Here is a 27,828-nt window from a genome sequence, read left to right on the forward strand (position 1 = left end):
ATGATTAATTAATTGAACTGATTTCTAAAAGACATCCTGCCAATTTTGAAGATTTGTTGTATGATAATTTATAGCTTATTTCTGTGGCAATCGAATTCCTAAATATAAATTTCCAACGAGGAAACCTGAGCACACATAAGAATTTTGAATGCTGTGCCAAAACATTGGTGGTTTGATATCTGATACTATCGGATTGTGTATCTACTATGAAAAAAGAAAGTGGTTTTGTTTAATGTTTTATGCTTTTCATAGCAGAGTTGAGCCTAACTGCGTAGAAATGTAACTGTCTCACTGAGGTGTAGGATATTTTTCTTCTCTACTATATCTTGCAACTCTTGAATCTAATTTAGAGCTGTCAGAAGAGCTACTACTGGCAAAGAAAGACAAGGGTGGTAGTCCTTAAAATTGGGAATATAGTTTTAACTGAAAGATTTGGGATCTAAAATGTTATTTCCTCTACTTAACTGATTAAAAATTGGTTTGTCTGACGTTAGGATCTACGTAAAAACATTTAAAGGCAATAATTGAATGGCAATATTTGAGTAAACATTTTTTGTCTAAATTTGATAAAAAGGAAAATGCACGGGGAATAGCAATCGCCAAAATAGACTGCAACAAGGTTGTCAAGAGCCAAAACTATCCTTCAGAGACAAATATCTTCAGCCACCCCTTTCCCAGACCCCATACCTTTCTTTCTTTTCCAATTCGGTGCTAGTGTTAATGAATTTGAGTGGTCATAGCCGAAACTACCATTACCCTGGTTCTCTGCTGCAATTAGACTCGAGTTGCCTATTATATCATAAGTTTTCTCAAGAGTCTGACATCAGACACGAGTTGATTTTTAGTTTCTGTTCCATGCAACAATAGGCTGCCTGCGCCCTTTATAAAATGTATATAGCCTTATTTTAGTACGTGTTTTGAATACTGAAACTTTACATCTATCATTCAGACAGACATGTGACAGTTATCCTTAGGTTGACTATCTGTGATGAAAAATAAGATTTTTTTTTGTTCTGTTGGAGTCTGAGCGCATAAAAACCTGTTGACAGGTGAAAACAACTTGTTCTATATACCGGACAGTGTCAAAATTGTTTCGTAACTTCTCTACGAGAATTCAAGGAATCGAGCTGAGTGAGAAGAGAAGGAGGATTCCTCTCAGAACGTAGAAAGCGTAGACGTTTCTATAGCCGTGGACAACCCCTGACTCTGGTCTTAGTTTTATGGCTATACTTTTACTACTACTACTACTACTAACATCTTAGTGTAGCACCAAGGTCCCTGAGACCAACACAGCTGCGATAACTCTTCCCCTGTCCCAATCTATTTAAAGTTTTACTCTTTAACTACTCTCAGGAAGCCTTAATTTCCTTTAATGGCTTCCTTATGACGTTTCTCAACCCACTCAGGGGCGACCTTTTTTTCGTTTGACCTCGAATTGTTGGCCAAACATTATAATCGGTGGCAATTTAACGTTCATCATTCGTTAAAAAGCGATTTACCCTTTTCAAGTTTGCGTTCAATATAGCCTTAGCCTGTAGAATCGAATCACATTTGCACAGTTCACTTTTTTTTTATATTCGTTCAGTCAAATGAGTTCCTTAGATTATCCTTAGGCAATCTGTGTGCAAAACTATCTGTTGCGCATTTTCCTGTCAGAATCATATCCTGTGACTGTTTCATTTTGAATTGTATAAAATGCTTGCTTCATAGCCAAACGGACTACTGTTTGTTATTCGGACTACCATTTCTTATCTCTATTTTTTAATGTTTATTTCATCTGTTACTCACACGTCCTCTGATGCTTCTGTTATTATAGTAAAAAAATAGTTTCAAAACATCCCCCCCCCCCGAAAAATTTTAACTATATTTGCCGATATCTAGGGAAGGTAAATTGTATGGGAAAATGTCACGATTTTAAAAGAATGATGCACCCTCTTCTTCTACATGCATGCCTGGGTCAGGTTCACTCCTACATGTTTTGCTGTCCTTTGTGTGTTTTTTGTTTGAATCGGTTTTACTTCTTTCGTCTTTTTCTTACTCAAGCGAAGCCGCCTGTTTTCATACTACCGGGTTTCCGCTGGCTCGTTTACAACTCATGCGGTAAAATACTGAGTTTCTCCTGCAGTGCTTTGAATTGTTGGTGTATTTAAATACTTTTAATATTATTCTGTTAAATTTCTTGTGTTTTTCTATAATATCTGCTTTGACAGGTAGGCTCAGTCTATTTCTACTGCTTTTAGTCTAGCTGCATTGCTTGTTAAGACAATTTTGGAGTACAGAACAGGCAGATCTAAGAACCTTTGATTTTTTCCAAGTATGAACACTCCCCCTCCTCCTTAAAAATTCCGTTTAAATTGCAGAACTGCGGGTTTGTCGCAAAGCCGTGAGGTTGTTATATGATATGTATCCAACTTTCAGAAATGGGTCTACTACCCGCATTAGAGCCCGGAAAAAATCTCGCAAAGCAGGATGATGGTTGTGTTTTCCAAATTTAACTTTCAGGAATGGGTCCAGTAACCAAATTAGAGCCCGGGAAAAGGTTTTCAAATTTCTCTATTTACCCCTTCCAACTCCAGGATACCGACTTCTCGCAAATTCTGAAAAGGGGGGTGTAAAATCAGTCAAAGTTTTGCTTTTGCATGTCCTCATTATTTTGATCGTGTAGCTGGATTCTGATGATATTATCTGTGGATACTAAATCTCAATCTTGTGATTGTTTATAAATGTAAAACAGCTTTCAAGTGACGTATGCTTGACAATAGCCCTGAATTATGTGACAAAACGATCAGTTAGCCATGCAACTTGACCTTTGTTAAGTCACCTCGCATGCCTGGACCCACCCCAGCACCACTGACCCATGCATAGTAATTCTGGCGGGACCCATGGTTTCCCCACTGTCTAACTTATCATACCATTAAAGACAGAAAAAACGGTAAAATTCTAGTTAATTGACTTCTTGCTATCCCGGAAAGAGTTTAGCTTAGGAAAATGAAACTTTCAGGGGTGGGTCTACAGGCTAAAGTATGTCCCGGAAAGGTATTTTGAAATACCCACCTCCACTCCTTCTCCCTTTCGAGGGCCCTGAAATTTGCCTACATGACAGGTCTAAACCTATTGAAATTTTGACAGAGCAACATTTTACCTTAATTTTCAGTTACTAGTTGCTCTTTCTCTGTCTTTAGTTCTGAAAATGCAATTCCTGTTATTTGAGTAAAATTTTGAGCCATATCAATGTTTTTTTTCTTCAAAATTTAGGAAATGTATTTGCATATCTTTAAAACCTTATAAAATGGAATCGAGCCAAGTTATGAAGCTGAAAACAATTTTGTTGTACTTCAATTAAGTAGAAGATCTATTTTGCAAGGTTTCACTTTTATAACACATATTTTTTTAAAGGTCAGGGCCCTCTAGAGGGAGAAGGAGTGGAGGTGGTTGCTTCAAAATACCTTCCCGGGACATACTTTAGTCTGTAGATTCATCCCTGAAAGTTTCATTTTCCTAACCCAAACCCTTTCTGAGATAGCAAGAAGTCAATTAACCAGAATTTTATATATATATATATATATATATAAAAAAAAAAAACACTTTCAAGAGAGGTCTTCAGGATGTATTGACAAAGTTTTTTCTTTCCAAACGTATGTCCAAATCCAAACTAAGAGTTGTATGCTCGAGGAGAATTCGGCCGTATCAAATTGAATTTTATTCTCAGAAAGCTTCCAGTCTGTACAAAAATCAAATGATGATTCAGTTCTATGATAAAAGGTATGATGGAGTGTATATTCTCATTCGAGTTAGCATTTTCTTAACAAAAAAGTCAGTTTAATCACAAAATATGCCCTTTAATATTCTATACAAACGACATACCGTAAACTAACTATGGCTTAACAACCCCTTTCCCGCCTTTTACTATTGCTCAACTCTTGTAAAATTTGCATTCATGACCGGTTTTTAAAGTACCTTTGCGTAGTTTTTGTTGTAGGTACCTGTCTATCTATGTTCGTATAATTACTTCTTTGTCCCGCCTTCCTAACCCTTACTGCCTTTAGCTGTGATTAATCCTATAGCTGCAGGTTCGTTATTCGGTTGAAAATAATATCTGCTACATTATAAAGATTTAGTCAAACAATTGAAAATAGTGCGGCTAAAGTGGGGGACATATTAAGATTTTCAAGAAAGGGATTACTACCTTTGGCATGATTCTTGTCAGTGACCACATCTGACCCTATAAAATTTTGGTACTTGTTCCTTATTGGAAACACATTCAAGAATTATAATTAGGTTACATATCAGAAAACCGGTTTCATAGCTACAAAAATAAGTGATGGATGATACAATTCATTGGACTTAAGACAGAATGCATTGGACTTGTATGATTTGGGCTATCTAAGGTGATTTGGGCTATTTGCATATCTAAGGGCGGGGGTTAGGTTAGGTTGAGTTTCCACAATTTTGTTCCTAATGTATTATTTTATCATGTTTTATTATTTTTCATTAGGATGAACCTAACTTCACTTTTGGACGTGTTTCCAATTACCGATGGGCACCAAAATTGTAAAAACTACTTGAAAACGTAAAATACTTATCTCACTCCTAAAGGTTCCTTTGCGCCCGCTTTGCCCGTCTCCCCCTCTTTATTAAACAAGATATAGCCGAGTTTATATTGTCATTGTATTTTACAAATAACCCTACTCTTCTTCCTTATTAACCAGTGGCGTCGTTGGGGGGGCATTTGCCCCCCTCAATAAATGAAAAAAACTATAATTTGTTAAGTAGCTGTCAAATTTTAAAAGCTCGTTTTTAATGTCAAAGTTGCTCTTTACTTGGGCTGATAATTTTTTTTTCAAATAATTCATGCTCGTTTTTACCATAAGGAAAACAAGAAAAATAAGGGTCTATTACACTGAATAATATGTTTCACATTAATATTTTTCCAAATATACTACCTTTGAAACGTTATCATCAAGAAAAAGTATGAATATAGTTAATGGTAAATTTGGAAAATGTTCACTGCCTCCTCTATCGCCACATTTACTCACGTTAATTCCCCCCCCCCCCTCCCTGATATTTAAGGTGCTTTTACTTCCTAAAATCTATCAGTTCAAGATTAGATTCTCTTGTTTTAAAACTTTCAAAAGTGGAAATGAATACACCCTCTACGTGTGGAAGCAGGACCGAAATGGAATCATTGAAGAATAGTATGGTGGATATACAGTGAATATAATTTCCTTAATGATAAAGAAACCATTAAAAAAGAGCTCCAGGAATCATTTAATTGTATTTGTTTTAATTTCCAGTGTTTAATTGAAACTCCGACTCCCTTATTTGTAATTAAAACGCCTAATAAGTGCTGATATCGTCCTATTTCTTAGGTTTGGGATTCATATACTAGCCAATAAATGTAAAATTACCTATATTTTCACTTTTCTAAATGTTTCTTTTAATCAGTTCCTAAAAGGAAATTGGCATAAATTTGCTTAGAATTATGACCGTAATTCGTCACATTTTACACAACGCCAGCGCTACTTGTGAAATATTTATCTCTGCATCAGCATGCTGTACGAAATGCCTGCTGAGAATAGAATAAAGTGAATTTAAACAAAACATAAATATTTTTCTTACAATTTAGAAGTTTTGTACCCTCGTTAGTACCTCGCTCTTTACACTAAATCGTAAGTTTTGTCTCAATTCGTTAAGAATGACCCCTGAATCAAAAAGGCCGTAGAATAAATAGTTGAAATTACTAAAAATACCTTAGCATAAAGAGCGAGGTATTTACCTCCTCCTAAATACCTCGCTCTTTATGCTAAAGTATTTTTAGAACCCCTCATATGCGTAATAATCTCTGTTCGTTTTAAATTTCAATGCTATTCCTTACTTTCAATTGAAAAAAACGTTTTCATGTTTATTTTTTCATTGTTTTTTTTATAGTAATGCTAGAAAATCCTGCGCCCTTTTCATTGAATTTTTCTTCCTCCATGATATATTCCTCTAAGGAAATATCGTCCCACATAGCCCCCTCCCATCAACCCCACCCCCAAACCAAAAAAAAATCCCCCTGAAAATGTCTGTACACTTCCCAATAACCATTACTATATGTAAACACTGGTCAAAGTTTGTAACTTGCAGCCCCTCCCCCAGGGATTGTGGGGGAGTAAGTCATTTCCAAAGACATAGTTATTATGGTTTTTGACTATGCAGAACAAAATGGCTGTCTCAAAATTTTAATCTGTTGACTTTTGGAAAAAAATGAGCGTGGGAGGGGGCCTAGATGCCCTCCAATTTTTTTGATCACTTAAAAAGGGGACTAGAACTTTTCATTTCCGTAAGAATGAGCCCTCTTGCGACACTCAAGGACCACTTGGTCGATACGGTGACCCCTGAAAAAAAAAACAACAAAAGCAACAACAAACAAACAAACAAATAAACACGCACCCGTGATTTGTCTTCTGGCAAAAAATACGAAATTCCACATTTTTTTTTAGATATGAGCTTGAAATTTTTGCTATAGAGTTCTCTGATACGCCGAATGCGATGGTGTGATTTTCGTTAAGATTCTATGACTTCTAGGGGATGTTTCCCCCTATTTTCCAAAATAAGCAAATTTTCTCAGGCTCGTAACTTTTGATGACAAAGACTAGATTAATTGAAACTTATATATTTAGAATCAGCGTGAAAATTCGACTCTTTTTATGTATCTTTTAGCATCAAAGTTCCGTTTTTTAGAGTTTCGTTTACTGTTGAGCCGGGTCGCTCCTTACTACAGTTCGAACTGTTTGATATAAATTGGCGAACCCTTAACAAAATTAATTGAATAAAGAATCATAGATACTATTTTAATAAATCACATATTTTAAAAGTTTAGTACAGCAAATTAAATCTTACAGAGTAAAAATCCATTGAAAATTAAAAAGAAATGAATAGCGAGATACCCGGGGCTATTAGAATAGAGTTTGGTTCAGTTATAAGATTGAGCATCCTGTACTGGGAGTGGGGGTTGGGGGAAGTGGATATACTGCAGCATTAGTGGTGAATCTGGCTTAAAAAAAAACTCAGTTTATACGACATCCACCTTTGCCCACCCGAAAGCTTGTTTATGATATACTCCTGTCGTCTGCAGCAGCTCATTGCTGACAATTTTAGCAAAAGCCAAGCACCAACACTTATATTAATGATTGTTTAATGTGTGTTTATAATGCATTGCGTAATGTTTTTAAATTCACCAAGTAGCGTGTTAGTTAAATAGTTACTTTTCTTCAGTACCGCTTGAATAATACCTACTTCAATAGCACCTTCTCTTGCCCCCCCCCCAATAAAATACTGTAATTAAACCCCTGTTATTAAAGGCGATGGCTAATCAAGTGACGAAGAAAGGAGAAGCACTATTGTAAAATATAGACGCAGTATTGGGAACATATAAAGTAGGCGATTTAATGGGCTGCTAAAGGATATGCCTAAGCGAGGCAAAATGACTTGTAGTATTTTCAAGAAGTGTATAGGGTCTTCTTTAGATCTGGCCTAGAAATAACCTAATATCCCTCTTGTTTCAGAATATTTTAAGACCCTTTTTCTTATATAAGATAAGAGTAGATAAGTTTATATTTATTCCATCAAAAGGAAACGTACAACCATTTTACCTATAATATAATCTTGAAAACCGTCTTTTAGGGGATAGCTCCTAATCCTGGCTGTCTGAAGTTTTTCAGGGATAAACAATCCTTAAAATAAATTGTCAAGGTTTGGAATTTGCTTTGGATTAAGTTTTCTCCAATGTTACCTAAATTTGAAATGTCTCAATCTTTTTGGTTCTCTAGAATGTGTTTAAGGTGCATCACCTCCCCCTCTGCCTCTGGGCTTTCATACCTCTACTCATCCTGTGTTTAAGTATGGCAGTTTAATGCACAGGCCTGAAAAATTGTCATTATTTTATTGAATGCTTCATTGTCTGAAGTAGGGTTTAAGCGTGTTTCCATCCATCTAAGCGTCTCAATTTCTTATCAAACTTTTAATGAAAGGAAATTCTGGAATTTAAAACACATGTTCCACAGAAAAGCTTTTTATGACTTAAGCAAATGCTCTGGGCATAATATGTCCATTTATATTGAGAGGGTTTTTGACGGGGGTAGGAGTGCCTCTCAAGAACCTTACTAAAAGATCACCTGCGTTCAAGACAGGAAGTTTCATGTGTTAGGTTTGAATTTGGTTTGAATGTTCGTTAGATGAAAATTCAACGGATAAATCCCTTTGTTGTGCATAACACTGAAGTTGTGTAGGTGAGTTCTTTTCAGATATATTTTCATGTAACGCAAAAATCAGGTAGCAAAAAGGGAAATATAATTTGAGGTAAAATTCTAGTTTAGTTCTTAAAATGATATTCCTGTTATTTGAGTAGAATTCTGAGCCATATCAATGGTTTTTTTTTCAAAATTTAGGAAATGTATTCGTATATCTTTAAAACCTTATAAATTGGGATTGAGCAAAGTTGTGAAGCTGAAAACAATTTTTTGTACTCTATTAAAGCAGAAGATCTACTTTGCAAGCTTTTACTTTTATAATACATATTTTTAAAGGTCATCAAAGGTCAGGACCCTCTAGAGGGAGATGGAGTGGAGGTAGGTACTTCAAAATACCTTCCCGGGACATACTTTAGCCTTTAGACCAATCCCTGAAAGTTTCATTTTTCCTAACCTAAGCCCTTTCCGAGATAGCCAAAAGTCACTAAACTAGAATTTTACCTAATATGATTTCCCACTCACCCCCTCCATATTGTACGGATGGGCAGACTTGTCCAGTATGATGTCTAAATTGTTATAATGTATCTTTGTACCCTGGTAGTTACGACGAATTATATTTTAGGGAGCATTTGGATATAAATCTTCCAAGGACGGTAACAAATCTTTCCGCAAATTCCAACTTGTAGTTAAAACCAATAGTCCCCTTCAAGAAGAAATAAATAATGCTGAGATTTAGTTTAAGTTTTAGCATAACAAGAAGAAAAACCGCACTGAAGAGAATGATTACATTTAGCAGAACTTCTCACAAGAGTTTAACCTTACGAAGAGAAAATATTGCACATAGCTTTTGTTCAGCTTTATTGCACCCTCTTCTGTGAAATCCGTTCAACAACATAGTTTGTCTGTAAAATCTGTTTGTTTTTTAAGTGTTCAACCTAAACCGTTCAAAACGTGGATTTGAACTGCTTGCCAGGTTGGAGGGAGCTATTCGTTTTTTATTTAAAATAACTGCATATTTTGTGGTTTTGATTTATTATTTTTCGCTACGTTTATCATTTTGTTTCCGTTGATTTTATGTTCTTTTTTTGTTTTATCAGTGTGCGACTTGAAATTTCTGTTTAATGCTTTTGTTGATATTTTCTGATGTATTAAGATTTATACCTTTCTATTTTAATAGTCTTTCACAAGGAAAATGATGTGCGATACTCGGACGAAAACGTTCTATGTTTCGTACATGGGTTGTTATTTCGCTTCTCGCTCATCTCGATTTTTTTTTAAGTACCAAGGACAGTAAAAATGAATCTGATTATTTGAATTGCTTGTGCAGAATCTCACACAACAACACTTTCTTAAAGAAGTTGGAAAAACTGGGATTTGAATGGTAAGGCAGTCATTTGCATTTAACGCAGTTTTCGGTAGTTGTGGGTACCAAAGTGAAAAAAAAGAAAGAAATTTGGTGGAAAATGAGCGAAAAATCGGCTAAAACATGTGGTGCCAAACAGCTTAAGAAGGTGTAGCTTTCCTTTGAAGTTGTAGTTGTCTTTGGGAATCAAGCAGTAATTAATGTAAACATTTCCAAAGACGAAAACCGTTGCTAAAATTTTACAAATCAGTTTTACTTTTTTATATTCACATTTGAACGTGGCAATAATGACGAGAACTTGGCACGTCCCTAAAAACTTCACTGTTTTGTGATAGCCAAAAGAATCATCTTAGAAAATCGCTGTTTTCAGGAATGAACATATCTAATATGGGTCCAGGGCAACTGAAAATGTTTTTAATAGACGTTGAAGTTCTGCTATTGCCCTATGAACAGAGCTATGTCAGCTTAGAAGTTGATTGAGATAATATCTAAAATATCAAGCCATTTTGTTTCTTGTTTGAACAGTTGCTTAAACTAAACAGAGTTAAACACACGCCACAAACTAGTTTTATTTGTTTGACTGTATTTACAGAACCCAACGGACTGGGTAGATGTAGCGTTTTCTTGCATTGTTTCAAGAGTGTAAATGTGTGAGATGTGAACGATAATGTGACTTTTTCACAGAAAAGGTAGTGTTTTCTTGGCAAATATAATTGTGAAATATGACTGCTAGACTAAGAAAATTCGACCTCCCTCCCGAAATATTTGTCCGACTTCTAAAAACGTAAAAAAATGCATTTAAACAAATTTTTGATGTGGTTTTGTACCCCCCCCCCCAAATAAAAAACGAAAAACAAATCCTTGATACAGCCCTGCTCCTGTTATGCTCTTTAGACTCGCAAACGCAAGTTTAATAGCCTGCAGAGGGTACCAGCATCCAATAAATATTCGGCACAATTTTTTTAACGAAGAAAATTAGAAGCGTCGCAAGGGATAAGAAGTGCCGCATCGATTATTCAATATATCAGTGGTTCTGTTTCCAAACTATTTATCAATGGATAAACTATTAATCAATCTTAAAGTGCTAAACTCTATTGGTATTCGGAGTTTTTCTTTTTCGACAGCGAACAGAACATTTTTTGAAGAGAGGGTACTGTTAAGAAGGGACTTTGTTTTATCCTTTGTGCTTTTTCAGGGAACTATTATGGTTTGGATAGGTCTGAACGCGCAAGAAGTGAAGGCTTAAATATTGGCGATCGAATCAAGCGTGAAAGTAGATCGGATGTTGGCCGAATTGAATACCAAAACAGGATGTCAAAACATTCAATGACTGATCATTTAGACGAACATCAGGCACAGATACCCATTCACGATGATACCCTCAGCAGTAAGTATTTTTAAAATCTTAATGCTAACGTCATCAAATGGGTCTCGTATATGCAAAAACCGGAAATATAGCGAAATTGTTCTGAAGTCGAGTTCAGCCCTGCTCCGATTTTTCCTCTCCTGTGCTCCTTTCCTGTGAAATGTATTTTTTTTTTAGTTTTTACCTCGTTAGCGTATTTGAAGATATAAAAATAAAATTTATTTTGTTCGTAAAGCTTTCGTTCAGATATTCACTGGAAAAGACAACTCTAGCATCTTGATGATAAATCTAATTATGAAATCAAACTAAAGTTCGAAAGAGCGATTCCACTTTTTAGAAAGAATCTTTATTTGTCCTTTTTATTAAGATTTAATATCTCAAAAGCATTTAGATTTTGGTTAATCTCTTGTTCTTCCTTTTAAGTTGTAGGTTAATTCTCTGACATGATTGCAATTTGGAATTTCTCTCGTTCTTATTTAAACAGAGCCTTCCAGATGAGGTGTGAATGGCACAGAGCGCTTTTTTATTTTAAATCCAATGGACTCTCAGCTGATTGCTCCAGGGGTTTAAGGTCATCCCGGGAGCTGAAGCCAAAACCTTTAGACCCACGAAAGCTGTTATGGTTGGTGATGCAGTGGTGATGATTGGGGGGGGGGCTTTTTCTCCTCACATTCGACACTTTCTGATATGACTTCTAACAAATTTTTATTCATTTGAATGTCAATATTACTAATTCCCTCACCAACATTTTGTTTGTAAGGTATTAATGTGCGGATTTACTTTACGGTTAAAACATATCATGGGTTTTGCTTTGAATTGAAGGTCCACAATATGTACTGTAACATAAGTGTGTGAGGCTTCTTTATTACGGATCTAGTTTGTGTTGTGTATGAATTGTTTTACATGAATATTTTGCGCCAATGTCATTTGTTTTTAGCCTATTTGTCTAACTAACATCTCACCATTAGCTACGGATTAAGTTATGCTTTTTAATTTTCCTCCAAATGAGAGCCGCCTCCATTTGTTCGTCTTAAATAAAAGAAAAAAAAAGAAGCTCCTTCTATTTTCTCTTAACAGTGGAGAAAAACTTGCCTTAGAAAAATCTGTGCATTGGATTTAGCTACTTAACTCTGTAAACAAATGTCCTCCAATATTATATTGTTATGCCACTCCAAAAAATTCTGCGTTCGCTTGTGGCTATTAACCATAGCAATAGAAAAAAGAATAAAGCTGTGATAAAATTTCGTGGTCAGATTTCACCGTTAAACTTGATCTAATTTTAGAATAGAATAATAAAATAAAATGCTAAGACTAGCGAGAATCTGAACTATTTTCTATCTCTATTTTCCTGACTCTCTTGATCATGAGGGTCATTTTGAATTGATGACTTCGTGGCATATAATATTTTTGACATCTGACGATACATTTTAAGATATACTGTAAATTTTAAATTTTAATCTACACTGTAAATTTTTTTGTAGGGATTTATCAATCAAAGATTGTGCTAATGGAATCTTTTTTTTACTACTTTGTGTAAAATTGTGCTCAATATGCAAAACAAGATTTTTGGCATAATTTTTTTTTTAATATTTGGTTAATCTAAGTAAAAGAGTAAACTTAGCTAAAATTTTACATGGTTTAATTATTACAATATTGATGAGATACTTTTGAATTTCTAATACGAAACAGAAATAACAATGACAAAAACCAAGCATTTTCCTAAAGCTTAAAAGCTGGTTAAAAAATAAACTTCTGGGATTAGTGTTGGTCGATAATTTGATTAATCGATATATTGATATTTTTACTTTTTTATATTTCATATGTTGATGTCGATATTTCGGATCAGTTTTTATGGCACTTGGCATTAACCAAGCGACATATAGCGATCGCAAATTCTGTCTGTCTGTCTGTCTGTCCCGGTTCTGCTAGTTTAGGTACTTCCAGATAAGCTAGGACGATGAAATTTGGCATTCGTATCAGGGACCGTTTCCCAGATTCGACCATCTGCGGGGGAAGAGGGGGGACGGTTAATTCTAAAAAAATTAGAAAATATGAGGTATTTTTAACGTACGAACGGGCGATCTGACCTTAATGAAATTTGATATTTAGAAGGATATCGTGTCTCAGAGCTTTCATTTTAAATCTTGACCGGATCCGGTGACACTGGGGGGAGTTGGAGGGGAAACCTAAAATCTTAGAAAACGATTAAAGTAGAGGGATCGGGACGAAAATTGGTGGGAAAATAAGCACAAGTCCTAGATAAGTGATTGACGTAACCGGACTGGATCCACTCTCTTTGGAGGAGTTAGGGGGATCCAGTTCTTTGGCGTTAGGGGGGGGGGGTCCAGTGCTTCTGGGCCTGCTAGGACGATGACAATTGGTAGGCTTGTCAGGGACCTGCACAAATTGACTTGATAAAGTCGCTTCCCCCGATTTGACCATGGGGGGCAGAAGGGAGAGGATAAATTAGAAAAAATGAGGTATTTTTAACTTACGAGTGGGTGATCGGATCTTAATGAATTTTGATATTTAGAAGGACCTCGTGACTCAGAGCTCTTATTTTAAATCTTGACCGGCATTAATCTTCTGATTTTCCTTTTAAAGCAATCTATTGATTCTTAGAATTTTGCTAGAGCTCATGCCATAAGAGCTCTTGCCTCTTCCGGCCTCGTCACAAGTGCCATATGAGCTCTTAGCTCTTGTTTGCTTTACGGATTTGCCAAAGTTCAATAATGCTAGGTAAATAAGGGGTATTTCGTATAATTTTTTTTTCAAAATTCAAATAATATAAAATCAAACAATAAAAATAAAATTCGATGACATAAATGAATATAATAAAAACACCCGTTTGGTATTATTTGGGCCCAGGAAAATAGAAAAATAAACTACTGGCTTTTCAAAAGCATGTAAATGTTTTTCCCTGAGAGTCGGTTCCGCCGTTCAGTGATTATCTGACCAGCATTGGAAAACACTTTCTGAAAGGACGCAGGTAGCAGGCACAGACATGAATTTCTTTGCAACTTCGTACAGGTTATGGGACTCCATAACACGAGACTTCCACCAGTTGAGTGGATCAGTTTTTCTTGAAACTATTGGCTCCCTATTGAAATTTTGTAGAGCCATGATATATTCGGCTGCTGTCGAAGCATGTCTTGCATTGACAATAACGACCTCGTCGTGTGAACCCCACAAACTGGCTTGATTCTGATATAGCTGCATCGCAGGGACTGCAATGGTACTTGAATCTTCTGATCGAGATTCAGCAGCAGGCAAGGTCAAATTTATCTCGTTTGCAATTTTGCTCTCAACTTGGAGAAGATCATAAGGTGAAATATACATTTTCTTGAAACGTGGGTCCATATGTGGCAACTGTAATGAGTGTGACCTGATCAAGGCTTATAAATCTACATTGCATTTTATTCAATAAATTCTTTCGAAGTTTATGAGCCACATCTGAGAATCCACCAAATCTATTTGAACAATGTGTGTCTCAAAATCTTAGACAAAGGCAGGACTTTCGAGATGGAGGGATAGCTTTCAGGAGAGAGCTCAATAGTTGTCTCATCAAAGGGTGTAAGGACCGGAATCACGTTTGAAATAACACCCCACTCACTATCAGTGAGTATGAGGTCCACTCTACCGAGAAGTGCAACCGAACTTGTTACTGGCTCTTTCAAATCTTGTAGACTACGCAACATAATGAGAAGTGAATTTCATCTATTTGTCCCATCAGGTTTTAGTTTTTTGGTGCAAATATTGTCAATAGTGATTTGAATCTGGCGCTACTTATCGGTAGCTGCAACACTACGTCTGAAAAAGCTGGCCTTTTGGACAAGAGGCAACAATCCGGCAGTATCTTTAAGAGCACTCCCTAGAATCAAATTTAGAGTATGTGCGAAGGACGAAACATGTGTACCTGCTTTGATGCAGCATCCTTTATGGCCAGAACTACATTTGCTACATTATCAGTTACTGCAGCAACAGCCTTTTCCTTGATCCCCCACTCAGTGGAAATTTTCATATGGTGAGCCTTAATAGCATCAGCAGCATGCCTTTCTTCGGCAGTAAGAGCCAAGAAACCCTCAGTTGCCCGGGAGGTCCATATATCTGTGGTAAGGGAAATATATCGTACTTTTTTTTTAGAGCCTCTTCCAGTTTTTTTTCTCCACTGTATATACTTCTGGTAGAGGATCTCTCGTCAGTTTAGCTAAGGATGGCAGAGTATACTTGGGGTCAAGACCCTGCATCAGATTAATAAACCCAGGATTGGATACGACAGAGAGGGGTTGCATATCTCTCGCAATATATTTCACAACCAGCTTGTTTAATTTCACTGTTTTTAGGGTGACTTCGTCTGTAAAATTGAGCCAATTCTTGGTTGTTTTGCACTTGGTTCTTCTGAGTCAGGCAATATATATATATATATATATATATATATATATATATATATATATATATATATATATATATATATATATATATATATATATATATATATATATCGCAAATTATACATTTTCCATTTATTCCGTCACTTCTCTTTGTCTTGTCTCACGCTAAGATGAAAGAGACTAACAAAAAACCGGTTCTGCAATGCGTAAATGAATCAACAACGTGGGGTAGGGGGTGTTTCATACAAGCACCATATATATATATATATATATATATATATATATATATATATATATATATATATATATATATATATATATATATATATATATATATATATATACATGCATATTAGGGCTTGGGATGGGGGTAAAGGGTTTCGACAGTGTGAAGCTAGAAACAATTCTTACTACATTATATGCAAAATAATTTTTCCTATGACATTAGGCATGTAGACCTGCTGTACTTTATCCCCTCCCCCCTTGATGTGTAAATATATTGCCCAAATTTGTTTCTAAGGTATTATATTTTTATCATACCTGGGTATATCTCATTAGGATTGAGCACCAGAAAAACATATTAGTAGAGGCTTCACCCTGTCATCCTGTCTGATGGGTTAATTTGGCTTTGATAGCATTCAAAATCCTAACTTTTCATTATAATTTCATTCGTTGTGAACTTTTGTTCTGATTTGGAAATAATTCACACTTATCTGACTTTTGGTAGCCGGAAGTGAATTCTTGTCAGAAAGGTGCCAGGGTAGGCCAAGATGTAAGATGAGGATAAATAAAATCGATTATAGACGAATAATTCAGACCTGCAAAGAATCTCGAAGATGTATGCAGAAAGTTTCCAGAATTTTTATTTGGTGGACTTTACGCGGGGAATTTAGGGGGATAGATACCCCTAAAAATATTGGTTTTGATAACGATATTTACGTTTTTTATGCGATATCGATATTTGGTCTGATGTATCGATATATCAACATCGATATCAAAAATCGCCCAGGACTAACTGGCCTCAGAATAACGGCGCATGAAGAAGCTTGGAATTTTTTTTTAAGTAGGGAAAATATTTCAGGAATAATTATGAAAATTTCAAGGGAAATATTATGTTAAAATTTGTATTCTCCGTCATCGGGCATGAAAACGATGCGTAATTCGTGTAATTGTTATGATCTATTTTTAGATGTAAGTGTTGATGTCCATAGGCTACCTGCTGGTTTTGAGTTCTTTCTTGGTATATCGATAGAATACATTCTAGAAGATAATTGTGTACAATGGCTTGTTCATTTATTCTCTACAGTCCAAAAGCTATTACAATAAATTAAGTGCGACAGTGCAGTCTTTCGAATATGTCAATATAAATAGTATTATATTACTTCCTAATTCCAAGTGGAGCATGTCAGGATAAGCATTATATCGAGAATAACGATTTTCCAAATATGGCACCTAATTATAACGAGTTTAAGCTAAGTTTAAGGACAGTCGAAATAAAATCTGGTCATTTGGTAGCAGTGTTTTAACGTCACGGCAGTTTTCCGCCACCTTTTAATTCAGGTAGGTCAGAATAGACATAGAGATAGAAATAGACATAGACACAGATATAGACATAGATATAGACTAACCTAACCTGTCTTATGACCCAACTATTACTATTGATGATGCAAGATTTCCTGGGTGGCGGAAAACATACGGTGGTGGAAAACCGCTGTTGTAGTTAAAACACCCAATTCGGTTGTTTGACTCAATCAAATGAAAATTTGCACAGTCATATTTATCTTTAAAAATTAGGAAATATCAGGAATTCAGTTTTTTAATTAAGCACACCGCTCTGCACAGATATGCAGTTTTGATTATAAGAGGTACCAAATTTGAAAAAAAAAAAAAACATGGATGAAAAATCAGCAAACATGAGCTAAAAACACACGAAATGCTGTGACGAAAAGCTTTTTCAAATTTTACTAATTAGTTGTTTATGTTTACGGTGCAATATGACAATACTGACGATAATCTGGTATTGCCCTAATTCTCCACTTTTTGGAATCAACGAAAATATACTAGGAAAACTTGTTTTCAGATGTGATTAGACCTAAGGAGGGTTCACGGGAAAGAATGTTTTTGCTTTGATGTCCTTGGCACTTCAGTTTTTGAACTCGAGAGTTTAGGTTTTCGTTAGGTTTCTTTTTTATGTTTTTTCAACTTAAGTATATTTAGATACACATACCCCCCTCCGACATCACCACCTCCCCTGTGAAAGTAGTTTCGGTCATTTTGAAAAGTAAATTGTATAATGCAATCTTCAATTATTGAAAATTGAGAAAATTTAAAGAACAATGTTCTTTTTATTTCTAGAAAAAGTGAAGGTGGCCTCGATTATTGACTGTTGAATTTTGCTTAGTTAAAAAGCAAAAACGGTGTTATATGCATTAATCATATGCAGGTAATATAGTGGCTATTGATTGTTTTAAGAAGAGGTAGACGTGGTCTACCTACAAGTTTTAGAAGTGAAATTTGCTAGTATAAAGTATAAACTGTTAGAATAAAATGTGAAAAGATTGACTTTTCCGTCCTAAAAGATTTACCAAAGACAAAAAAAAAATTTGAATATTAAAAAAGATTGTAATTAGACTAAGCCAATCTCTTAATACGCTAATTAGCATTTTTTTGCGTCTACTATCCTGACAAATTGAAAGACTAATATAACAGCATGAGACAGTCATGATAAAGTTTATTATGATTCAGTGACAACTTTCTATGTCTTGACTGTCCCCCTCTTTTATTTTTAGTCAGAAATCTTTCCATTTTCCAACTAGCAGAAATTTTTGGTCTTTTACTACATTCGGAGATAAAATATATATTTTTAAGCTGTTATATAGCTTTTAGAAACTATTTAAATTGTCTTTGACATTTGAAGTGTTTAACAATTTTACACTCTTTCTTTTTCGTCTGGAAAATAGGCTTGGGTTTTAAAAACGCGATTTGCTAAATTTACTTGAAGATGGAAAACTACCAAGGCTTCTGAATTTTGTGAGATCTTATTGAAAAGCTAGAAATATAATTTAGACAAATTTACTGAAATTCGAGTGATAAATTTAAGAAATTGTTTTATTTCTTATTACAAAATGTCTTGGAAGGACTAATTATGGGCTATGCTGCTTCAAGATTTTCCCTGACTGTACTGCATTGTTGCAAATTGCAGACGCATTGCATTGTTCTCCAACTTAAGCAAGAAATAGATCAAGGGAAGGAGAGAAACGTTTACAATTGAGGGGGTTTTCGGATCGAAGTGCCGTCCATTTTAGGTACCTGAAGTCTTGTCATTATCAGTCTTTGCGGAACATCTTTGTGTAATTGAAATGTTTTTCGATACGGCGAGTGGATTTGGGGTAGCACATGGAGCATTATGTTAACAAAAGCTAATCTGGTTTCAATGCGTTTCAATGAATAAATGTTGAGCTCTTAACGGTAGACTTGTCTTGTTGACCCATGTTCAGGCTACTCCCATCGGCTTATATCCAATTTTGCAGTTGTTTTCGGCTTAAAAATCTGGACATTGTTAATCTAACTTCATAAGTTTGGAAGAATGGATATTGGGGCTAGTATTGAAAAGAGAAATCACCAACGTCATCTGACGTTTTAAGATTTTTTTCTTTTTATTCTACCCCAAACTGATGCATGTCTTCCCTTTCAGGTACTTTAAAATACAATATAGGGTATAGGAGGCATAATTCTTTCACCAGTAGGCCTACCTGGTTAGTCATGTAGTCTACTTATCCTGCCAACATTATCCTAAACTAACATAGGCTTACTTTGTGCCGGCTAGATGTTGACTCGAAATAACTCTTTAAAAAAGCTGCAGATTCAATATTACTTGCAGACGAATTTCTGCTTCATTTTATAACTATGTATACTGATTATACCAGTTAACCAATTTTATTTGGAATCTTCTGTTTTTTTTTTAAGTTGCCGGGCGCTAATACTGTCATTGGTACTAGTAGTTTTCGATTCCTGTATTCTTGCTATAATACTTATAATTTCGTTAAGCTATAATCACAAGATAAACAATTAATCTCGTTAAATGTCATGTAGGATGTTTTATCATAGGTAGGCACAGTTTAATTTAGAAAATCCTTAAAGGCATTAATGGGTTTTAGAAAAAAGGACTATCAATTTTCAGACACTTTTTGGCCTCCAGGTGTTCCTTGTACTAATAATTCTGTTGTTGAAGCCCTCCTAACCCAGTATCTGGTGATTTTTCTAAAATTCCAGTAATAAGTGATTTTGCTTTGATTTTGTGTCTAATATTAATGGGCCTATAAAATAATGAATAGTGTTTATCAGATTAGTCTAAATTGCGGAAATTCTTTTCTGTTTAGTCTCAATTCCTATCATTGGGTAATGCGGCAAATAAGTTCTGATGTATTGTTTTTTTTATTATTGCCATATATTGTTCTTAATATGTACTGTGCTTCCCAAATAAAGGCAGTAGGTTCCTTAATTTTAAAATTAGTTATGTTTTTAAGCCCTTGAAAGTTTTATAATCTTTCATTTAAAATATAAGCTAAGAATCCTTTTGTACTTTCGCAGAAATAATGTGAAGGCTTTGAGCATCACCGCATAGAATGACATTTTGAGTCTAAGCCTCTCACTACTTTATTCTCCCAGACCCTGCCTTTTATGTTTCCGGGTTGCACCGGCGTGATCAAGCACTCAAACCGTTTGGTGAACCTAATTAACCTCTTAATCTGTCAAATAACCGATTCCTTGGGTTGGCAAGCGAATAAATTCAATCTTCATTTCTTTTCCTTGACTAAACAAATATAAGCAACAAATTATCGTTTTCTGCTTGGGTTTTACTGTGGGGTATTCTACAAATTGATATCTAGTTTCATGGTATTTTAGACGAGACTTTAACATTATCGCCCTCTTTAGGTTGAAAAGTTACTCATGGGGGCTCATGTCTGGGTTTCTATTCAATTGCTCTAGTGTTTTTTGTTAAATAATGCGAAGCGACTGGTGACTCCCTCATTGTCCTGTTTCTATATCTTCTTCTTCAAAAACATTGCCGCCCTATGGGACTCTTCGGATTCCCTTCCGGCGTCATCTAACTTATATATTTTGCTACTTTAGAATTACGTCTCGAAACGGGCTAAAGACTGCCTTTCTTGTTCTTTGTTTCTGCCAAGTTTATGCTTGATCTCTATCTGTCTAATTCACAATTGCTTGAAAGAAACAATTTATGGTACCAATCCTGGTTTTCAAATCCCCCTCCGATAACGGTAATAACCACATGTGTTATACGTGCTCAGTGGCCTTTTCCCTATGCAATGGTTGATGAGTTTCTTGATCAGATTAACGTTCTTGTCACAATGATGGCTGGAATGAAATGGTTTACTAAGCTGAAATTCCTACCGAAATCTAATATGGGAAGAATTATTCCACTTATACAGTTTTCATGAAATTACAACGACAAACTTGAAATTACCAACGACTTATGAAATGCTAGAATTCGATATGACAACGCTGGTTTTTGAAAGCCTCAAAAATAAATATGCTCAAATCTTCTAGCTTTCAGTGAGCCAGTGGCTGTTCTAGCCTCTTGTGCTTAGGGCAAAATCTTCATTAGCACTCCCTTGTCTCCCACAAATTTCAAAAATTACAGAGTAATTATAATCGTTAGATTGTTTATTTGAGATTTTGCACCCCTGAAATTTCTCTGCCCAGGTAAAGTGCCCCCTATGTCCCCCCGCAAAAAACACTTCTGTAATGAGTTTTCAGATAAATATAGAGGGAGAGAGGGGGTTGGAAGTATTTTCACTATCAGCACCAACCATGAATTTTGCGCAACTTAACTGTGGGAATTTGGTACGACAGCTTAGTATTTCATGTTAGGAGAAATAATCCGATGTCGATTTGACCATTTTATCTATTGTTGATGGACTGGGATGACATTCTTTAGTGTGCTTTTATTTTGGTATTTCGTAATACCTGTAATGGGTGGTATTTCAACTTTTTTTTTCTCATAAGATTTGTAGGTGTCATTAAAGTCTGTAAGCTAGTCTTAGAAATAGACTTTGTAGCTTAATTCTTGGCAGTAAAAACAAAACTGCTTGTTAACCAGGAGATTTTCGGATAAATCATTTATATTTATAGTTTATAAAAGTAGCCAAAAATTTTGGTTGTTGTCGCAAGCTTTTTTTTGTCTCAAGTAAATTATTTTGTTATGGTACTTCCAAATAAATTGAACAAATTTCGCTTCTTTAATTCATCTTTGAGTTGTTAATTACTTTCAGGGTCCTTAAAAATAATAGGAACTAGATAAATAAAACAGGTAAAGCTTTGGATGAAGAAAAAGAAAAAGAATAAACAAACAAAAAGCTGTCTTTTTCATCCCCCACAGATAGTTTTAATTTCATATCAGAAGCAAAATAGAGGGTCATTTTTCAAGTGGTACTACAGAGTAAAGGAGGAATACTGTCGTATTCATCCATGCTAAAAAAAAGTGGGCTTTATGTCTATAGGTTTATTTTTATGACGTCAAGTGCCATATTTTCTGAGTCAATCAATCCAATCGACACTAATTGTTAAGTCCATATCAGAAAGGGAATTCAAAGAATTCTGCCATGGGTGCCAACTTTTTGTCAATGCGAGACACAATGTCATTGTGTCTGGGCGCACGGGAACATGTTCTTTTGATATAAAATGTGTCTATTTGCCACCTCATAACCCTGCCTGTCTTATCGGTTGTTGTGCTTACTTGTTGTTGCTATGTCTAATTTTAAACCAATAAATATTAAGAAAACTTTCCGTGTCCAAACGCTTTTTACACGTAAATTATTTCTCCGTGGTGGCACCTGAACAGCGGACATATTACAGGCCGGACAATTCCTTTGTGTGGCCCTAGTCAAGTAAAATGTTTTTATTGTTATCATTGGTGAGAAGGAAAATGGAGGCTGTGGGTTTCTGCATGAGAGTTTTTGTCCTTTTTATCATGTTGATTTCCTGTCACAAGTGTATGCTGTCAGGTATCTTTCACCAAAAACGAAAGAGATTTTGTCTTTTACGAATTTCTTTGTTTTAGCTCGTTCGAGGTCACCTGGGGAGGCACCTTCATATAGACATGATTCCAGTCATATTCAGCCCACCGAAGAGGAATTGGGTCCACTGCCACCCAATTGGGAGAAGGCCTACACCGAAAGAGGAGAAGTGTATTTTATTGAGTGAGTAACTCATTTTTTGTTACGGTCCCGCTGTTAATTTTGTTTTGTTGAAGACATGCTATTTTTAACGACTTTAACGAATTATCTTTGCAAAAATCCTGCTATGGTTGGAGGGTCCTCAGCCAACCCTCAAGGAAGAATTCTTTCCATTCTTTGCATCTGTGTGAAGGCACGAGTTAAGACGTTATATTAAGGGCCAATTCAAAAGAAATACTCAAAAAATATTGAAAGATTTTTGAGGTGATACAAAATCGATATTATTTATAAAAAAAAAGACCTCTCGTCCGACCACAGATCAATCCAAAAAGAGGGTTAGAAAGGGTGGAAACATTCTGAATTTTAAGTTGTTTAATCGAGTGTATGCCATGTCTAGGCTGCTGCTAATAAAGCTCAAGTCAACATCGATTTTTTTTTTTTTTAATTCTTTTTGTCCAAAGAACAGTCTTATAAAGGCAATAAGAGTTTGGTGACGAAGGCAGAAAAAAAGCTTGGTCTTGACTAAAGTACATTATTAGATTTCCTTCTGTAAAACACTTTCAGGGTTATTGCTAAGGTTTCCATCTAGAATATTTCTTGTCTTTGGTTTTTAAACACGAAGCCATTTCAAGGCTGTATATTGCTGTCCTGATTAATCTTCGTTCCATGGGAAACTAAATATTTATATAGGCCTACCGCTTACTTCAATATTATTATTATTATTATTTTTTTTTTACCCACAACACTTCTTCGTTATACCGTGATAGGGTAAAACGGATGTGCGCGAGGAGGGGGGTGGGACTAGAAATTTAAATCAATTAATTCTTTTTTAATCTTGTTTATAAAGCTTGGCTTTGTTAGAGTGAAGATAGATTCTAAGCTTTTTTTTCAAACTTATATGCCTAATCCCTCTTCCGTTCATGAGACTACTCGTCCCAAATTTTAAGAGGCTTTGAAAGGAAATTCTTAGGCGCAACTTGAAGTATTTTGAACAATTCTGTTGGAAAATCACTTAACTCAAATTACAGAATTTATCTTAAATTGTTTCAATTCTGTTCCCATTCCGGCTAGGAATCTATACACCTCTACTCCATTCAGTTGGTGACATAGTCGAAATAAGTTCCGTTAAAATGAAAAAAAAAAAAAAAAAAAAAAACGTTTTGTCAAACTTCTCAAAATAGGTCTGATATAAAAATGCATATAAATCTTGTTTGAAGATCATTGAAGTCTAATTATTTTCTAATATGAATTAAAGCATTATGAGCAGTTTGCGGTTAATTGACCGTATGGTATGCAGGAAATGTGGATGAATTGAATGACCATTTTGTTTAGAAAGCTGTTTGCAACTAGTTTTTGAAAGCGACATTAAAACTTAAAACAAACATAAATTATTCCGTATATGAAAGGGGCTGTCCACTCCTCGACGCCTCGCTCTTTACGCTAAAGTTTGATTCTTTCTCACAGCTTTATTTTTTACTATTTACTATATTTTATTTTACTATTTACTATTTTTTACATTACTCCATATATGAAAGGGGCTGTTCCCTCCTCAACGCCCCGCTCTTTACGCTAAAGTTCGACTCTTTCTTAAATTTGCTTGCAAAATATGGCACGAAAGAGTTTATGAATCTATTCGTACGGCGCTTAACTGGCTTTGTACCCGCAACTGTATAACTGGCTTAACTGGCTTTGTAAATCCTGCTGATTTGTACACGACCATTTTGTTTAGAAAGCTATTTGCAACTAAAGTTCAAAGCAATATATGATGTTAAAAATTACTGTATCCTCTATTATTCCAAAAACTTGTTTATTGAATATAGCTGGAAGCTGACTTTATATTTGATATTTAAACATCAAATTTATTAATAAAACAGATTAGCTACGTCAGAGGCTGAATGAGTCTTTTTTTTTTCTTCGTACTGGGAATAATGAACGACCTGCTCTTAAGAAGGAAGTTGTATGTGATGTAAACTTCTTTTTCACAATTGGATGAAACTTAAAATTTAATATTGCGTCTTTCATGGTAGTTACAATCAAACAGTTCGTGGGAACGAACTGTAAGTAAGGAGTAATGCGGCTCGAAAGTTACAGAAACTCTAAGAAACAGAGTCCTGGTAATAATAAATACCTCAAGAGAATAGAATTTTGATGCTTATTTAAAATATATAGAATTCGTCAAGTTTAATGTTACACATCAAAAGTCACTATCCTGAAAAAGTTAGCCCAATTTTTAAAAAAAGGGAGGAAACACCCCCAAAGTATCAACTGATCTTAATGAAAATCACACCATCAGATTTAGCATATCAGAGAACCTTACCGTAGGGGTTTGAAAGAGGTTTGCTAAAAAGGTTTTCGATAAATATAAAGTTTTGTTTTTTCGTATGGGCTCAGGGAAAAGGCTTTTGGAAATATAATTTAATTTTGGACGCACAAACTATATTCATATGTTGAGTTAATTCAGTCAAGATTGCGAGAAATAGGCGTAATACATTCGGCTCCTAAGGGCTTGACTATGAGGCACAGTTTTGTTTTGTCCAAAAATTTCTCTAAAGTGTAATTAAAGTAGTTAGAGCAGAAATACTAACCGAGCACAAATTTTTCAGCCACTTTTTTTTGGTCACAACCTCTTCAGTTTTTGCTCTGATGTTTTCTCTTAACAAGTTTATTGGAAAGCGATTCTTGTATCTTCAAGCTTCAATTGCTCTAGTTTTTTTCCTGGGCATGTATTTAGCTTTGGGAAGGCTAGCTCTACTTGCTGTTTAGATATTTAGGTTAAGAGTGCACAAATACACTTAATACATTCAGTTTCTGATGGTTTTCGTGTTCTGTTTTTAATCAGAATTTTTTTCCTAAGCGTAATAGAAGTAACTTATGTAGAAATACAGATGAAGCACTAATTTTTCAATCCCAATTGTTTTTAGGTAATTTTGAAGACCACACTTTCTTTCCATGCCGATAAATGAAAGTTCGAGTAGGGATAAATCCTTTTATTAGACAGTGACGATTCACAAAGAAATTACTAGATATCTCGGTCATGTGTACAATGACCGTCATCAGCAGAAATACTGATGACGGTTACTGTACATGTGACCGAAATATCCAGGATTTTTTTGTGGATTATCGTTGTCTAATAAAATGATTTATTCTTACTCAACTTTTATTTGTCCCAATTGTTTTTAGTTTTCGGATAGAAAACATTTCTGTTAGAACACATTTTTTATTTTTGTTTCGACATTTTCTTTGTATGAGGTTAATAGAAAACGACTCTAGTAGCTTCAAAATTCAGCCGCTCAAAGCTTTTTGGAAATGTGCTTGGGTTTGGACGACTAAACTCTATTCGTCTATTAAGATATTTAGGTCAAGATTGCAAAAAAATACACGTAATATATTCACTTTCTGAGGGTTTGCCATTTTTGTCTTGCCATTTTAAATGCTGGTGGTTTATCAGATACGCCCTCATCATGCCTAGTTTATTGCTAGTCAAGAGAAAATGCAGATGCTTTGAATGAAAAGACTTAGTAATTTATTGTTATTATCTTGTGAACTGGCAGCCAGAAGAATTTCATAATTTATGTATTTTTATGATTCGCAGTTAAAGTAAGGAAGTACTTAGTTTTATTGGCTTTATCATTTTGTGTTTTTTCTATACTCTTTAAGGCTTGATTTTGTACTTCAAACGTATTGTGATTCATCGTATTATTATACGAAGCACAACCAATGTTGGAAATAAGTTCTGACCACGCATCGCGTTTGCATGGATGCCTGAAGAATTTTTCTAATTTGACATCATGCTGGGAAAAGTTTTTTTCCAAGAAATGGTCATATTTTCCCCCATTTGCTACAATATTTTGCACGTTTCAATTCTAAACTAGCTTGGTCCCGGCGGCTTCGCCGCCGGGCCCCATCATGGCACGTGGCAGGCTTCTATATATGGATTCTTGTTGCCCCTTGTGTTCTAACCACAGACAGTGCTGGGTCCCAGCGGCTTTGCCACCGGTCCCCGCGGGCCCCAGCATGGCACGCGGCAGGCTTCTATTAATGGATTCTCATTGTCCCTTGTGTTCTAACCGTAGACAGTGCTGGGTCCCGGCGGCTTCGCAACCGGCCCCAAGCATGGCACGCGGCAGGCTTCTGTATATGGATTCATATTGTCCCTTGTGTTCCAACCGCAGACAGTGCTGGGTCCCGGCGGCTTTGCCACTGGTCCCCGCGGGCCCCAGCATGGCACGCGGCAGGCTTCTATATATGGATTCTCATTGTCCCTTGTGTTCTAACCGCAGACAGTGCTGGGTCCCGGCGGCTTCGTCGCCGGGCCCAAGCATGGCACGCGGCATACTTCTATATATGGATTCTCATTGTCCCTTGTGTTCTAACCACAGACAGTGCTGGGTCCCGGCGGCTTTGCCACCGGTCCCCGCGGGCCCCAGCATGGCACCCGGCAGGCTTCTATATGTGGATTCTCATTGTCCCTTGTGTTCTGGGTCCCGGCAACGCTATGTCATTTTTGGATCGAATTGATGACGTAAATTGGTTTAGTTTTCTGTTTTATGGTTTTCGAATTGCTTTAATCCATTGTCAAAGTGTATAGAAAAATTTGTGCAATCACCAGTTTTTTACATTTTAAGCAATTTAATAATAATTTCTTTTTGACGTTAATTGGCACTTTGACAAATTTTCTTTGAGCAGCAAGCATTCTAAACTTCAACTATTTCTACTTAACTTGAAACTTTTGGTTTTCTGTTTTAAGGTTTTCGAATTGCTTAAATCCATTGTCAAAATATATTGACATACTTGTGCAATCACTAGTTTTTTATATTTTAAGCAATTTAATAAAATTTAGAAAGAGCCTCAATTTTCTGAGCTCGTGTAACGGTAATAACGTCTAACGGTGATAGTGTAACTGACAGACACTAAATTTATATATATATATAGACTAGCTGTTGGGGTGGCGCTTCGCGCCACCCCAACACCTAGTTGATGGGGGCGCTTCGCGCCCCCCCAAGCCCCCCCCGCGCGCGTAAGTCGTTACGCGCCATATTAGTTACGCGTCATTGTAGTTGTGTCCCTATGTCCCACCTGTGAATATAGATAGTTATATATATATATATATATATATATATATATATATATATATATATATATATATATATATATATATATATATATATATATATATATATATATATATATATATATATATATATATATATATATATGTTTTTAACTACGTAAAACTTGCGAATATACAACATTCTTTGCTGTCCCATTGTCTGTGCAT

At 35.5% G+C, this 27,828-nt stretch overlaps 1 protein-coding gene across 9 annotated transcripts in view; it reads left to right on the plus strand.

Moving 5' to 3' along the window:
- The window catches only part of LOC136031047 (membrane-associated guanylate kinase, WW and PDZ domain-containing protein 1-like), a 163,310-nt gene that overhangs the window by 42,189 nt on the left and 93,293 nt on the right, over positions 1 to 27,828 (plus strand). For all 9 annotated transcript variants that reach the window (XR_010618417.1, XM_065710250.1, XM_065710247.1 and 6 more), the window contains 2 exons: positions 10,790 to 10,981; positions 22,436 to 22,574. Coding sequence is in view for 8 of the 9 variants with exons in the window: in XM_065710250.1 (XP_065566322.1) it covers positions 10,790 to 10,981; positions 22,436 to 22,574 (331 nt within the window). In the remaining variant the exon portion in view is untranslated. The remainder of the gene's footprint in view (positions 1 to 10,789; positions 10,982 to 22,435; positions 22,575 to 27,828) is intronic.

This window comes from Artemia franciscana, chromosome 9, assembly GCF_032884065.1.
Source record: "Artemia franciscana chromosome 9, ASM3288406v1, whole genome shotgun sequence".
Taxonomy (NCBI): Eukaryota; Metazoa; Arthropoda; class Branchiopoda; order Anostraca; family Artemiidae; genus Artemia; species Artemia franciscana.